This window comes from Salvia miltiorrhiza, unplaced genomic scaffold (assembly GCF_028751815.1).
Source record: "Salvia miltiorrhiza cultivar Shanhuang (shh) unplaced genomic scaffold, IMPLAD_Smil_shh original_scaffold_392, whole genome shotgun sequence".
In the NCBI taxonomy this organism is placed as follows: Eukaryota; Viridiplantae; Streptophyta; class Magnoliopsida; order Lamiales; family Lamiaceae; genus Salvia; species Salvia miltiorrhiza.
In genome coordinates this window covers 59,472-75,720 of record NW_026651540.1, presented here as the reverse complement: position 1 = coordinate 75,720, position 16,249 = coordinate 59,472, and the positions used below count along the sequence as shown (strand labels likewise).

Here is a 16,249-nt window from a genome sequence, read left to right as displayed (position 1 = left end):
AGTTAATTAGGAGATTATTTAGATTATTTGAGGAAAAAATGAATTCAGTTTGATTTTAATAAAAAAAAAATTTACAAGTAATGAAGAAATTGATGAAAATCACGCAATTTTGTACAAATGTTCTTGAATTCACAATCAAATTTATGAATTCACAACTAAATTATCATCGTTGGTTGTGAATTCACAATTAGAAATAATATTTGTTGTGAATTCAAGTTTTATTGGTTGTGAATTCATAACTAGAAATAGTGTTGGTTGTGAATTCACGCGAATTCACAACTAATACTATTTATAGTTGTGAATTCAAACTTTAAAACTTAAATTCACAATCAATACTTGTTATTCAGTTGTGAATTCGAGTTTTAAAGCTTGAATTCACAACCAAAATAAATTTTGGTTGTGAATTCACTGGTTGTGAATTCGTGGGTATTTGTAAAAAATTTATATGCAAGGATAAAATGGTAAATGTGGGTATTTTTTAAAGTTTTTATATTAGTGGGTAAAATTTATTTTTACTATATAAAAGTGACTATTTTCAAAATTCACTCTTTTATTTATTTATTAAATACTAACTCCTTAAATATCATTAAAAAAAAAAAAACGCATCATTTTTCAGTGACGGAGGAAATCGCATAGAAGAAAAGGGCCTACAGCTATCCTTGGTCAGTGGAGTTTGGGTTATGTTTAATCCAGCCGCAAATAATAACGGGTCCAAAATCAAAATCACTAAATCAGAAACCATGGCTGACCACCGGGGTTGTGAAAGTAAGCTTTCTTCTCTCACTACAATTTATGGCTTTTCTTGCACTGGTTCATTATTTTCATTTTTATTGATCGGCCGTGTAGTTACTGCTTCCTTCTGACCATAATCAATGAAGCTTTTACTCCTTCCATTAAGATGCCGACATATTTCCGGTGAAGAAGCGAGACTCTAGACAAACAGAGGTGGTGGTCCGGTTTCAGCTCTCTCTACTAAAGGCGAGCTCTTTCACTCCTCATGTTTTTAAATTAAAAGTTGAATCTTTCCTAGAAAAAAAAAATATTCAATTTAGGGATGGATTGAATTCAGTTGATTAGAGATTTTTAGAAATGGGATTATATGCGTCTAAGGCGTTTACTTTTGAGGATTTACTAAGATGGATTGAAACTTATAATTTCTACTGTCATTTAAGCTAATTTTACTTGAAAGGGTGGGATGGGAGAAATTCTAGTAATGAGGATAAAAATACGTAATCATATATGTTAACAATCATAAAAAGTAAATGCCTCCTAAATGTGTTAGTTAAAGTATATAGTATGAAGCGGTGTCCTTAATGTGATTGTTGGATTGCAGGTTTCATGGTGGGAGCAAATATGGCCTTTTACTTAACAAGTCTGAAGCTCCTCCTTGTACCTAGAGATTCCAAATCAAGGTTGCTTGCTGCTCTTTCATGTCCCAAGTTTGTACCAATTCACTTGACATTATCTCGGCCTTTCACTGCAACGCGATACAAGTGAGTGTGTCTTTTTTCAAGTGTTGTTATGCATATGTGAATGCCAGCTGCTGAAACGTGATGCAATTGTATAGGAAGCTGGGCTGGTCTCTCAGAAGCGCAGCTGATGATAATCGGCTAAATTCATCATCGTCTTCTTCTTCTTCAAATGAGTCGAGTGGGGGGACTAGACTTATTAGGACCATCCAAGTGTTTCAGTTCAAGCTAACTGCACGACTAAGAGAGCTAACGAAAAACCTGCCTGTCAAACTCTTCTCTTTCTTGGTGGGCTTCTATTGTGCCACTGCTTTTGCCACTGTGATAGGACAAACTGGGGACTGGGACGTGCTGTCAGCTGCTTTGACTGTTGCTGTAGTAGAGGGTATTGGAGCTCTTATGTACAAGGCCTCTCTTCCTTTGGTCGATAACATAAAGAAGGTAATCATCATATCCAATTATTGGAAGGCTGGACTTTCTCTTGGCTTATTTCTGGATTCATTCAAGTATTAGGCTTGAAAGGTGATGGCTAGCCTAGATTTGGTCTAACTGGAACTATGTATCCTAAACCTAACATCAAGGAATTAGAAAAGCAATGCTGAGGGGTGGAGGATGACCTTCAGGTTTGCTTCTGTTTGCTACTTGCCTACATTCTCCTTAACATTGTTTAGTTTGACATTTTGACTCTTCTCAACTCTGTCGGGGGATAAGTAGATATTACAGAGAGAACGATAATGATATTCATTTATTTTGTTGTTAGGTACTTGGTCTACCGAACGAGCAACTTGTTTGTAAATGGATATGAAATTACAGCAGAAATCATGTTGTTGTGCTTCTCTGGTTCATTCGGTAATGGTTAGGCGAAACAAGAAAAGCAGATGGCGACTTGAAATGGAGGCTCATTTTCGTGTCTCAACTCTGTCGGGGGGATACGTAGATGTTATAGAGAAAGAACGATAGTGATATTTATTTATTTTGTTGTTAGGTACTTGGCCTACCGAATGAGCAACTTGTTTGTAAATGGATAGGAAATTACAGCAGAAACCATATTGTTGTACTTCTCTGGTTCATTCGGTAATGGTTAGGTGAAACAAGAAAAGCAGACGATGACTGGAAATGGAGGCTCATTTTCGTGTCGTGATGATGGTTTACGTAGAAACTATAAACAAGTTTGTGGTGTTGCAAGTCCTAGGTGATGTAATTTGCAATTCCTCTGTATTACATTTGCTCTTTATGAGAAGGAAGCCATTTGTCCATTGTCCAGTTTATTTACACAATAAGAAGGATAAAGCTGAAGCTGTGGATGAGCTAAATAAATATATATGAAGATAAAATGAAGACTTGAAAAGTGTAGCTAGGTTGCATAGTAAATACTAGTTGTCTGACAGTGAGAAAAGTAAGAATCAGCTAGTCGACATTTGAGCAGTGGTAATATACTGCAGCAGTGGGAAATGGCTCTGTGGTTCTACCTCTTGGCTGTGGCAGAACCCCGTGGCTGGACGTAATTCCTGAGCGAAGGGGACTGCGTGAGACCAAATGGAGTCACCATGGTGCTCTGGTTTGCTCCTTTGTGTTGGATTCTTCGTCTTGCAATGTAGCCGCGAACCCAGGGAGTGACATCCTCGTTAACTTTGATCATTATGAAGAAGATGATGCGGTAGATGATGATCATGCTGAGGAGAACGCTGAGATCCACCCATTTTGATCGATGCATATCAATCTGGAAAACATTTTCTAGGATGTATTCCCCGGGGATCTTTGGGAGATCGGGGGTCTGGTTGTCGAAGATCAAGCCTTTGAGATCATTCTGGTACTGGCCCTGCAGAGCCCAGAAGTGGAAACTTATGTAGGACATGGGGTAGCGCCAGAAGGGCTTTGGGATGTCGTTGGGGAGGCGGAAGTAGCCGGAGACGAGCATGAATATCCCCTGGATTCCAGCTCCGATGATGATACCCATGAGGAAGTTGGGGACGACACTGGCTATGGCCATCATCAGGCTCTCCACCACAGTCACACTCGCGTAAAGACACAGCACGAAGAAGATGTAATGCGTGACCCCGGGGTGGAGTCGCACCATGAAGTAGCACACGGTGCCGGAGAGGAAACAGATGAGTATCAGAAACGGCATTGCAGACAGGGTGTTGCTGATCACAAAGGCTCCCACGCCGTAGTGCCCATTAAGCCTTTCCCTTTGGAACACCTGAGATAATACATTTATTCATAAGCCATGCCCCAATTATACACCACCATCATCATATCATATCCTCTACCTTCATATCTTCCACGAATGAAGGAAATCCACCAATCGACATGAAGGTGACGAACCCAAACACGAAAGACGCGCAGGCACCCCTTGCCTGCAGCATACAAACTATATAAGAAATCCATTCCTAAAATCATGATATATATAGAAAGGTATTGATGATTACCAGGATGGCGCTGTAGCTGGTTCCTACATTCATGTAAATGGTTCCGATGCAGACAGTGACGACGAGGTAGATGACAAGCCTCAGCCAGTAATATCCAAAGTCCCTCGACATGTTAACAAATGAGCGTATAGTTAAGGTGAAAGCCTGCATCAAGAAACTCGCCTGACTCCCTCCAGAATCTAGCACGGTTCCTTTCTGTTACCAAGCATTGATTAATTAAAGTGAGATGAGATGATCAATTTCAGTAGTTGTACATTTATATTGTAAATGACTCACAATCTTAGACATCTCCTCAATCTTCTCTCTTGCGGAGTAACAATACTGGGACTTTTGGTAAGAGTCCACAAGCGTCCGTATAGCTTCTGCCGTGGTTACTCTATCAACAGGATCATCATTCATCTCAAACTGAAATCAAAATCATTTAATTATTAATAATTTAGGAGCGGAGCAGGGGAATTTGAAGAATTTGATACATACCCTCATTTTCATGGATCCTTTGAGCGTGGCTTTAACTTTGTCGAAATCAGAATTGATGCAGCGGAGAAAATGGTCAGATGGGTTCCGCAAAGCAGGGCAAGGAAAGCCGGCTTGAGCGAAAAACTGCAGAAATTAAATCAAGAGATGGTATCATCAAGTAGCTAGCCTAGGAGTAGTTGATAAAAAAAATGTTAGCAACAAATAGGTAAGGTACCTCATAGGCTTGGGAAGCTTGGCCAAAGTAGACAGATTTACCGCCGGAGAGCAAGTATAATCGGTCGAAGAGCTCGAAAACCTCACTGCTAGGCTGGTGGATGGAGGCGATGACGGTGCGTCCATCTCGGGAGAGGCCTCGTAAGGTCTGAGTGACGAAGAAGGCGGATGCACTGTCGAGGCCGCTGGTAGGCTCATCCAGGAAAAGCAGGCGTGGCCTCATCAAGATCTCCAATGCAATGCTGACCCTTCTCCTCTCTCCGCCGCTGACGCCGCGCAGGTGCCAGTTCCCTATCACCGTGTCCGCGCAATCCTGAAGCCCCATCTCGATGATGGTGCTCTCCACCAGCGCTCTCTTATCCGCCCACGCCATTCTATCCGGGAGCCGCAGCCGGGCTGAATACGATATGGTCTCACGGACTGTGAGGGTGCCGATCAAGTTGTCATCTTGGGTCACATATGCCTGCACGCAACAACATCAATATTGTTCCACTAAAGTAATGTAAAGAAAGAAAGAAATGGTATAGTTGGGTTGCTGACGGCAGTCCCAAATGACAAGTTGGCTTTGCGGCCGTTGAGAAGAATAGTGCCGGAGAGGAATGCGTTGGCGGCGAGGCGGCCGGAGAGGGCATCGAGCAGCGTAGACTTGCCGGATCCGGAAGGGCCCATGAGGGCGGTGAAGGATCCGGGCTCGGCATAGCCGGAGAGTTTGTCGAGGACATTCTGGGTGTCTCCGTTGCCGAGGGTGACCACCACAGTCAAATCCTTCCAAGCCAGCCTGGCCGAGACGTCGCCCACGAACTCCGTGTTGGTCTTCTCCTTCCAGAGGCTCTCGCTCAACGGGCTCAGCCCTCCCACTACTATCCCGTTCCCCTGCGGCTTGTTAGCCTCTATCTCCATCACCACCTCCGCACTCGCACTCGCACTCGAGCTGCTCTTCATCTCTGCTCTCGACATCAACTTCTCTATCTATATATATACTCCACCACTGCGCGCCTCAAAAGAAAAAAAAAATGGAATTTGTGTGATGAATGCGAATGCTATGAGCTTGACTCCCAACAAATTCTACTAGTAGCTACACTGACTGATAATTACTTCACACAATTCCAGTCCGATTCAATCACGCAAATGATGCAATCATCTGCAGCATCGCCATCTACGACTGCGAGTTTAATCTCGTGTGATCTGCTAGCTAACTAAATAGAAAGATGGATTCATTTCATTGTGAAAATATAAAAATGATATCCTTTTTTCTCATCCTCCTCCTCCATTGTTATGTGCGCTGGGATCCCAACTGAATTAATGCGTGCAGGTAGATGTTGGTGGAGGTAATTTAATGCAAACCGGCCCCAATTTAAAGTAGGAGGTTGGCAAATTAATCGTTAGGCGCCTGCCTTATTCACTATCATTATATATATTTATACAACACATTAACCATACATGTGGATGGATGATGCCTAGCTACCTCTAATTTTCCACATGCATGTGCTCTGAATGTTGAGAAATTGGAATGTTGAGCTTTTGACCGCCTCCCCCCTAAGACCAATTTTTACAAACTAATCTCTTAATTAATATGCGAATTTAAAAAACCAAAGCCTACACCATATACGTGCCATCTAGCTACTTGTCAATTTTGTGTTAACTACTTTCCACACCGTATGAATCATTAAAGTACCCAACGATCAAAGGATTATTAATTCAATTATGGTAACACATTCCAAAATAATTTACTGTATATGCCGATGATAATTTTTCAAAATTAGTACTACTACTACTACTAAGAATGATGGCGGTGGAGGTGATGGTATTGACGATGACGGATAATGCCATCTCCCGCCCAATAAATGTTTTACTACCTTTTTCTTGTTCAATTCTTTTTTCCTTTAGATAGACACGCATACACATATTTATGCATCCTACTAGCTACCAATTACCAAAGCTAATAATAATATTAATAATTATCTCCAATGGGTACTTCTCACATTCTTGACAACTTTAATTAATTTATCATTAATTAATTTACCCCCTTTCTAATAATAATAATAATAATAATAATAATAATAATTATTATTATTATTATTATTAGTTCAAGTCTTCCCCTAAAAAAAAATTAGTTCAAGTCCCGTTGACGTCAAAATGAGTTATATTTTCATTTATTTAATTATTTTATCTTAGTTTATATTAGCTTAGTTGTTGATTTAAGTAGCTTGATTAATTCATTGCAATATTCAATGATATGACATGGTAGAGAGAATACATGGTTCGGTCATTCACCGGTCTTATCTCGCAGGTGAAATTTCAAGATTAGGAATGACAATGTTGGTTGTCCAGAAGAAAGAGGCCAATCATTTAAAGAAGGCAGGCGCACGCAGGTAGAAGGTAGAAGCAATGGTGCCGAAGAAGGGTTTGGTTAATAAAAGATCCCTGGGTAATCATTGCCCGTGTTCGGACCGGAGTGTTCGTCCTCTTCCCCTGGCTAATCGCCAAAAAGGAAAGTTTTCGAATCCTTCCCGCCCTTGTTTTACTTCTTTTAAAGGAAAACTAAGAGACTTGCTGGTGCAACTATTACTTAGCTTATGTAATTTACTGGCTTTGACTTCCTTTGCTTTCAAGTCTCAACGATTGCCTTTGGGTTCCGAACTCCATATGGGGAAGGAGCGTTATTCTATTATTATTATTATTATTATTATTATTATTATTATTATTATTATTATTATTATTATTATTATTATTATTATTATTATTATTATTATTATTATTATTATTATTATTATTATTATTATTTTACTAGTTAAATGCGACTATTTTTTTAGGGGAAATGATATTGTATTTATTCAATCAAATTGTCTTTTAAAATATCTTCCAACAATTTGGGAAACACTCAGTCCAAAAAACGGCTTGAGAACAACATTGCACGACATATTGTGTTAAGCTATGAGCCGCTCGATTAACATATCTATACATATGAAAAATCCCAATGGGCATCTGATGAGCCCAAGTTTTGTACTTTTTTTCTTTGTTGTGTCTAGGTTGAGTCATTTGTGTGTGTTTTTGTGTATGGGAGGACACTTGTTTGGACATGGCCTCGTAGAGCCATAATGGGCAAGATAGGGCGAATCTGATGAGATCTGGGAAGGCGCCTCAACGATCAAGTCTAACGAAGCCTGCAGGTTGGATGCAATCTAAAGATCGAGAGTCACTTATGCTGACCTGTTGGGCACGATGTTGATCAAGTAGGTAGTACCGCTCAAAAGAGGAGTTCTATCGAGTCTTGGGCATTTGGAGCAGGTTCCGGAGAGAGTGTTGCAGCCAAGGCTATCTACCGCTGACCTGACTTACGCTCAGAAACCAGCATCCACCACGAGAGTAGTCGAAGGCACAAGAAGGGGTAGAATGAAAACAGGAAAGGTGAATATGGAAGGATCCATCATGACCAGGTGTTCAAGGCACGACGCTGACGTGGCAGATCCGGTGCACGAAGATAAGGCGCGGGAATATTCATTTTCCCATGCTCGAAGTGGATATGTTTAAAGCTTCAGATATGCATATATCAAGGGCAGAAATCATCTAAGGAAGAGTCTTCGCGCTTGAAGACTCTATCTAGGGCAGCCTAGACACTCCAACTGGAGTTGGACTCTTCTGAAGCCCTAGCTGCGTGTTGGCCTTCGGCCCACACCTGGTTGATTATAAATACCTGTTCTCAGTTCATTTTGTGCGCGTATGGTTAGACGGGGCATGGACAAAAGGAGTAGGGAGAGTACCAAAAACAATTTTTACTTTTCTGCATTTTAGTAGTTAAAGTTCCGTTTGGGCAAGACATTTAGTTTATGCTTTATGTTGGCAGCGTAGCATCTTGCCTATTTTTTCCGTATTAGTAAATTTACTTTATTTTATTTTTTATATTTTGTTTTTGGAATTTACTTAATGTATAGCTAAGTTTATTGATATGGGCAAGGTATAGATGATGTGGATATGAACTTATATACTCGTGAAGTCTAATTGTGTGCCTAAGTAATTGAATGTTGTGTTCCCAAAGTGTTGAACATTATAACCAAGTGTCTAACTCGATTTGATTAGTTAACAGACCATTAATTAATTGAGTAGACTTAGATCACCAATAAATCAAGGTTATAGGGTGTATACGATCATTGTGCGTCTTGAGAGTATTTGCGGGCACGAGAGGTTGAAGTAGATCACAGTCTGCCTAAGTTCAATATTGGGTCTATCTAGGGCTAAATGCTTCTCGATTTAATTGCATGCTCTGAGGTGTCATGTTGCATGGTTGGGTCGAGATAATTTAATGGTATAGGGTGTCCTTTATCTTGAACACACTTAAGGATAGATTTTCTTAGACAATGGAAGTGCACGTGACAAGTGAGAATGGGGGCACAGACCATTGGTAAGTTATAACCCGTAGACACAATATTGTAATGAATATCTTGACCAAGGAGCGAGTGTAAGAGATTATCCACAGATTCGACGTCTTGACCAGATTGCCCTTTATTACTGATATTTCTGTTTAGTGTTTTCAGTTTATTTTCATTATTTCGAGTCAAGTTGAGTTTAGTCCCAAGAGGTGTCTCGTGACCTTAACGGTAGTCCACCCCACCATTTTCTTTTTTTTTTTGTTCGTGACAAGAGACAAGTTGCACCAATTCCCTGAGGGATCGCCCCTTGCTTCCACTAGGTACTACGCTTGTCTTGGGCAAAGTTATAAATTTATTTGTACGTTGGCTGAAACAACAACTTTGATTAAAACTCGAAGTACAACCGTCGTCAGCATCTCACCATATACTGCTCGCATAATGTCATGAACATCGTCTAAAAGTAGAGCATCATCATCTTCACTTCTGGCCATAGTACGAGCAGCAACATAGGAGTTCGTGTAATATTATGCTTATGTTAAGCACAATCCCTTCCACCAATGCCATAAGCTCATAAGTTAACATATTAGAAGCTGGGTTGGTTCTCTTCGATTGTGCAGCAATAATGCGCCACGTGTCGCTGCAAATAATAAATCCAATTCCAAAGGTCCTCATATTTGGATTGAAGAGAGCATCAACGTCCACGCGATATCTCCCTCTCGTCGGCTTACTGATAACACTCATGTTTCCATGCTTTTTAATGTTCATATGATGTTAATTTTATAGGAAATTGAGTGTTTGATGATTGTTTTGTGCTTAATTTGCTTTATCTTTTGAAACACGATTCTTACTCGAACTTTGAAGGAAATTTCAGGTTTATTGAGTTCGAATTTGGAAACCTTATCTTAAATAGAAGTTGTAGATCGTCTCGATACGAGTTCGTGAGCGCAAACGGATCGCAAATCTGAATTCGGACGAGAAAGATATGGCCGAAACAAGAAAGTCGCGCGCAGCAGTGAATAGTGCCCGACGGGAATTTCCGAATTTTCGGGATTTTTGGATTTTATCAGTATTTTCAAGTTCTGCACTGTATTTATCTCCTGTGCCTATATATATAGGTCCTTTTCCTGACCTAATAGACACATCTCTTTACCTCTCTTTACTTCTTTTCTTCTTCTTTTTATTTTTAGACTTAGAATTTTATTGCTTCCATACATTAGCTTTATTTTTCCTACAAGATTTCAGCTGTCATTCAACTTTCATTCCGGGTTTTATATAATTTGGTTTTTATAATTACGTTCTTTTTAATTATGTTTATGTTTTATTTCAGTATGTCTGACTAGCGGAGATAGGTGGATCATATGGAGCTATTCTTAGGAGCTATTGAGAGTTAGTAGATTTTCTTGAGACCTAACGGAGATAGATAATTTACTAATCTACGATCGTTGCTGCTCTAGCGAGAGTGATTGATTAATTAAGTGATCTCTCATCATAACTGGATTAAACTGGTACATAGGATTAATAGATTTATTGCGTAGATTTAATTAATGAATTTACTACCCTAGAATCAGTTGTCTTTTAATATTTGATTTTTCCTACGTGTTTTGATTTATTGTTATTTGCGTTTTAGTATAAGTTAATCAAACCTTCTTTTTATTCATTTGCCTGTCTACTGTTATAGTCTCTTTAGGATATAGCTAGAGTTATTTCATTGTGTCAGTCCATGTGGATACGATCTTCGATTGCTGTTTATACTACAATTACACCGTGTTAGTTGCGGTATTTTTATTGCTAATAAAATAGTGATCACTTACACCATTTTTGCTCTCCACATGTAAACTTCAACTACATATTCCCTTGTTTCACCAATCGCACCTCCTGATACAACTCCCACAACGTCCGACAATCCACTTCTGGCACTACCTCTAACCTTGCTCCATTAGGCTTATCATTTTTCCAGCCTTAATAGTATCCAGAACATGCTATTCTTTCAGTCTTCTCGAACTTCCGGGCAGAAGTGCAGCGCATGTTCTAAAGACGCCCACCAATCCTTGCATAAAGTATAAATTCCATCCATACGAACATCGTGCGCCCTTAGGTTTGCAGGTGTGGGAATGAAGTTATTAAGAGCCATCCAAACCATAACCTTAGCTTTTGGTGGTATCGAAGTCGCCCAAACAAGTTTGTTCCACATTTTCTTATCCACATCACTCATATTAGGATAGCTATTGTAGTACCCCAGCTCTAGAAGATATGTTGATTTAACAATGAATGGACCTTTTGTTTCCAGATCCCACAAAACCTCATCACCACACCCTCTTTTCTCTATAGGCGTATTCAAAATGCCTTCACTATCAAAAGGCAAAATTAAAGAGCGAACACGATCTTCATTCCACCCACCTCCCTGATGCATAAGATCAACCACCACCATCTTAGCTGCCTCCATAATCTCCAACCGTAGCAGCAGCCCATCATTTATTACTACCACCCATCTCTCTTCAAACACATTTATAGATTTACCATCTTCCACACTCCATCTCATGCATTCTTTCACCATTCTCATACTCCACGTCAACGATTGCCACACATATGAGCAGTTCAGTTTTTGCTTCGCCGAAATGATATTGTTATCTCTAAAGTATTTCGCTTTAAAAACTATAGCCACCAAATAGTTCGGCTCCTTCATCATGTGCCACCCTTGTTTAGCAAGTAATGCTTGATTAAAGCTAGGGTTGTATACGAACCGAGCCGAGCCGAATACCTCCAAGCTCGAGCTCAGTTCGTGAAGATTTGGTTCGGCTCGAGCTTGAATTCGAGCCTAAAAATGAGCTCGGGCTCGGCTCGCTTATATAATACCAAGCTCGAGTTTGGTTCGAATTCGACTCGTTAATTATTCGTTTATCTCGAGCTCGAGCTCGGCTCGAATTTCAAGCTCAATTTCAAATTCAAGCTCGAATTCGAGCTCGGTTCGAATTATTTATATATTAAGGTTTCATTAAAATAAAAAAAATTATATTTGTTCATATATTACTAGACTATTTATGAATCATAATCTATAATTTATTTGTTAACAAATAGATAATTTATCAAGTTAGTAGTAATTTTTTTTAATTATGAGTATTATTTTTATTATTTAAAAAATATTTAACAAATAAAATATATAAAATTATTATTTAATGAATCTATTCACGAGCCTATTCGTGAACATATTTGTGAACCTATTCGCGAACATATTTGTGAGCCTATTTGCGAATAGGCTCGCGAATAGGTTCGAGCCGATCATGTTCGCGAGCTCACGAGCCGAACATGCACAGGCTCGAGTTCGGCTCGTTTAGAAATTGAACGAATTTCGAACGGGCTTTTTTCGAGCCGAGCCCCGAATAGTTCGCGAGCGGCTTGATTCGTTACACCCCTAATTAAAGCTAATAAGATCTCAAAAACCAGTACCCTCTCACTCATTCGGTTTGCACATATTTTTCCATCTAGTCTAATGCATCATCTTCTTCTCCATCTCATCCCTCCACCAAAATGCCACATTCATCTTGTTTATGTCTTCAGAAATATACTCTGAAATTCTAAAGCATTGCATGGCGTACATCGGGATGGCTTGAATGATCCACCATTTGCCCAACACTTGTGGAAGTATATTCATAATGACTTTTGACATAATTTTATAGATCGTGTTGCACATACTTGATGGCAGGAACTCAACTACAATCTCTACTTTATCAACTACGATCCTTCATTATTAAGAATCGCCAACACCTTCCGCGTAATGTTGTCTCCAATGACCGGCCAAAAATGCTGATAAAACCTTGCATTAAAATCGTTCGGCCTCGGGGATTTTGTTGGGTGCATGCCAAAAATTGCCCATTTTACCTTCTTCGCTTCGATCTACCTATCCAAAAATCATAGTCATCACGTGATATTCTCTCATCAATTTGCCAACCACCTTATCAACCTCCTCCCTAGAAGATGAGCTTGTTAAGAATAAGTCACGAAATAATTCTTTTATAACAAAAGCCTTATCCTTCTCATTCTCCATCCAGGTGCCTGATTAAATGAAACTACTTTTACTTATTAACATGACAATCGACGAAAAAGTCTATGGAATGGAGGGATTTTCTTTCGTATATGCAACAATGAATACATTTTTAATATTTGAAGTCGAAGCGAGGCACATATTTTAACCCTTTTTTTCAAATAAATCATAAACCAATTAGTCGATTTCTCTAGTTGGAATATTGTTTCGGATTTATTAATAATTGTGATGAGGAGTAAAATATGTATCTGCCCAGATCTTGACACGTGTCTGCCTCTCTAGAATGAGGAGAATCAGAACCAAGGGAAATATCCTCAAATCATCGTGAAGATACTCTAAGGGAAATGTATAGTAGCAGGGCTGGAAAAAGGGATCCTCGCTTAATAAAGGGTAGTCTTATATCACATGGTTATGGATGAGGCTCGACACCCGAGTGGATGACAACAGTGCATATCTAGACTCTTGTCATTGCATCACTGGAAGAAAAGACAAAGCTCGACAAAAATCTGACACACACTCGCGCCCAGTGTAACCATCATCATCATCATCAATACATGAGAAATATGTGAATACATTTTTAAAAGACTAAAATACCCCCTCATGAATGTATTCTATAAATAGATTGTTCTCACGTATTGTAAGGCACTTTTTTTTACTCATACCGAATATTGAGTGCAATAGAGTTATTCATTTTTCGTATCTTTCCTTTTTCTGGATTCAACAACTGGCGCTGTCTGTGGGAAAAATTGAGTTTAAGGCGTGAGATGCTTGTGTGTTTTTTACGTTTGAGGATAACTAATGGGAGTTTGATGTGACCTTCTGGGATGCCCATTCATAAGTCGTGTTTTTACATGATGATTTCGGGTTAGAAAGTTTAGGTTTCAGTTGTGGGCGGATTTACTAGGTTTTATGAAATCTCATATTATCGTTGTTCTTAATTTTTCATAATATTTGTGTTTAGATGGGTTACCTTTTATTATATCTGTGTGTTCTTTGGGTTATAAAATTTTGGTGGTTTAAGGAGGGTTTTTGGCCATAATTCACGCGCGATTTACTTTAACCATGCTTCCTATTATTTGTATATGTTGAATGTTCTGCTAAGACGTGAATGCAGGGAAATTATATATAAGTTTCCCCATATAATATATTATGACTTTGGATGATTTGTTTGAAGCCTACTATTTTTTGGCCTTCTATAATAATTGACCGAAGGATGCCCTGTTTATTTCAGGGTAGGGATTTTTCCTTTTTGGATTTCATGGGGAATCTCCCATGAATCGTTTAAATCTTTTATGGATTTTCGTATTCTTATTCTATGACTTACCAGAACTTCTTGGAATGGGATGTGGAGAACACGGGTGTCAATAAGGATCTCACTAGAGATTTTGAAAGAGAAGTTTCTTGTTTCGTTGTGGGATAAACATGGCTTATTTTAGGATTCTAATTCATTTCCTTTTACTAATAAGTAGGGGAAACCTCGCCTATTTTTAATGCCATGTGGAATAAGGTGATAAAGCCTAAACTGCCTTTCTAAAATTCGAATAGAAACCAAAGGGTAAATTCCAGATATGTAGCCCTTCCGAGGTAAGATCTAGATATTGACCAGTCTCTCATTAAACAACCTCTATCTTGATATCGTTTCTTATAGAAAGTATGTATACGCTTAACAAAACGACTTCTTTTTTGAAGGGTCAAGAGGGAGATAAATAAAAAAAGAAAAACTTCCTTTAGTATTCGTGCCGAAGCACGTCGTCAAGACTTCGGGCAAATGAAATTTATATTGTCCTATGCCCTGCAATTAAGATTAGTTAATGGCAAGTATAGGGTCGAACCCACAGAGAATCGGTGTATCTCGGTACTCAGTATCACAGTTTATAAAGGGTTGTCCTTACTAGGCAAATGTGTCACTCGCCAATACTCTGGCCAAATACAGAATGTAAATCTAACTCAGGGCAATATGTAAAAGCTGAAAATAAATAAGAGAAATATCAGTAATAAGGAAACCTGGTCTGGGCATAGTCTAAGTAAGGTATTGGGTAATTCATCGATGCAAGGGTTTTCATTATGCCTTCACGTCTTTGGTTATGGACTGTTTGCTCAGTGAGATGTGCCCTCATTTTCACGGTTTCACGTGTATGAGCCCACCTAGCCCTCATCCACGCCTTGTAAGTTGGGTGGAGGTGTACACCCCTCTTCCCTCTGGCCTGGTAGATTCCCTGCATCAAGCTGTAGTTGTGCGAGTATGTCTAGAGTGCATTATGGCTTAGTGGACCCAAATGGTCATCAGGCATGCCCAAATGGCATACTACCACCTCCCGCATTTGCCACACTATGTGGAGTAGGATTTTTTCAAACTTGTGCCCATGTACTACTAATAACTTGGTCGTGCCCAGAACATTACTGGCCGCATAAGGCATCGGGTTTGTCCAAGTCATATTAGAATCTGGCCCAATGCTTCAGGAACATGGTTGCCAATTATTAAGTTTATTTTGACCTCGCGAATATTATTACCTCATACCAAACGTTGACTTAGTTCATACCAGGTATAAAAACTTAGCTATTCATAAATAAAACAGTAAAGGCAAAGCAGATGTAAAAATAAAACATACTTGATTAACGTAGTATGGGAAAAAGCTTAAAAACAATCTTAGGTGGCTCCAACTTCGGGCAAAGCAAACAAAAACATAAAGAACAAAAGTAAAATAGCCTGCGGCCTTGCAACTGCCTCACAACTCTCAAAACATATAAAATAAAGGTTAGGAACAAAATAAGGAAAGTGGCCACATAAGGGGTCGGCCTGGATCAGCGCACACCTCACTCTCTCGTCGAAAACTCTGAGTGCGGAAGAAGCTTCTCCCTGCTGGGTAGTGCATCCATATTTATAGAGAAGGTATGCGTTAGGGCTCGGCCCAGAATCAGGCGTCGGCTGGGCTAAGGTTGCATGGTTGGTTCTTTTCTTCCACGACGTGCCCTAGAATATGTAGATCCTCCGGGTGTGGCAAGAAATCGCGCATGGAAGGTAAGAGATCTCGTTCTTTTTCTGGACCTGTGGGCAGATGTACCGCACCTTTGCATGTGTATGCCCATATGTAGCTTCTCTGTTGGTCTCCTTTCCTTTGCCTTTGTTCCTTCATCCTCTGGTCACGTCCTTATCTTTTGAACATTCCGCACGAACACGATCCGATCCCGCACGGTACTCGATATGGGCAAAGCGTGGGTTTTTCCCTTGTATGAACTCGAGTACTTGCTTCTCTT

General features: G+C 39.6%; 2 protein-coding genes across 9 annotated transcripts; one reads left to right on the top strand and one right to left on the bottom strand.

The window, feature by feature from the left end:
- The first annotated feature begins 594 nt into the window (after positions 1–594).
- Positions 595–7,280, top strand: LOC131004410 (ycf20-like protein). Of its 8 annotated transcripts, none has more exons than XR_009095003.1 (5): positions 595–765; positions 847–978; positions 1,334–1,493; positions 1,568–2,092; positions 2,230–2,725. XR_009095003.1 is itself a non-coding variant. In XM_057931092.1 (5 exons), the coding sequence occupies exons 3-5, from the start codon at positions 1,339–1,341 to the stop codon at positions 2,272–2,274; spliced, it is 543 nt and encodes a 180-aa protein (XP_057787075.1). In that variant the 5' UTR covers positions 611–765; positions 899–978; positions 1,334–1,338; the 3' UTR covers positions 2,275–2,725. The 8 variants fall into 8 exon arrangements, 5 of the variants coding, with proteins under 5 accessions (XP_057787072.1, XP_057787075.1, XP_057787074.1 ...); XR_009095002.1 differs by having other exon boundaries at positions 611–765; positions 899–978; XR_009095001.1 differs by having other exon boundaries at positions 611–765; positions 879–978.
- LOC131004409 (ABC transporter G family member 11) lies at positions 2,774–6,000 on the bottom strand. The gene is made up of 7 exons (XM_057931088.1): positions 5,129–6,000; positions 4,590–5,051; positions 4,376–4,498; positions 4,175–4,303; positions 3,899–4,093; positions 3,740–3,826; positions 2,774–3,669 (listed from the first exon to the last, which is right to left on the bottom strand). Exons 1-7 carry the CDS (start codon positions 5,543–5,545, stop codon positions 2,935–2,937), a joined length of 2,148 nt encoding a protein of 715 aa, XP_057787071.1. The 5' UTR covers positions 5,546–6,000; the 3' UTR covers positions 2,774–2,934.
- Positions 7,281–16,249: the final 8,969 nt, after the last annotated feature.

Coding starts and splice junctions, on each gene's coding strand:
- LOC131004410 (XM_057931089.1), top strand. CDS start 1,339: ATGGTGGGAGCAAATATGGCCTTTTACTTAACAAGTCTGAAGCTCCTC. Junction 1,494..1,567: donor TTCACTGCAACGCGATACAA/GTGAGTGTGTCT, acceptor GCAATTGTATAG/GAAGCTGGGCTGGTCTCTCA.
- LOC131004409 (XM_057931088.1), bottom strand. CDS start 5,545: ATGTCGAGAGCAGAGATGAAGAGCAGCTCGAGTGCGAGTGCGAGTGCG. Junction 4,499..4,589: donor AAGCTTCCCAAGCCTATGAG/GTACCTTACCTA, acceptor TAATTTCTGCAG/TTTTTCGCTCAAGCCGGCTT. Junction 3,827..3,898: donor CCAGCTACAGCGCCATCCTG/GTAATCATCAAT, acceptor TGTATGCTGCAG/GCAAGGGGTGCCTGCGCGTC.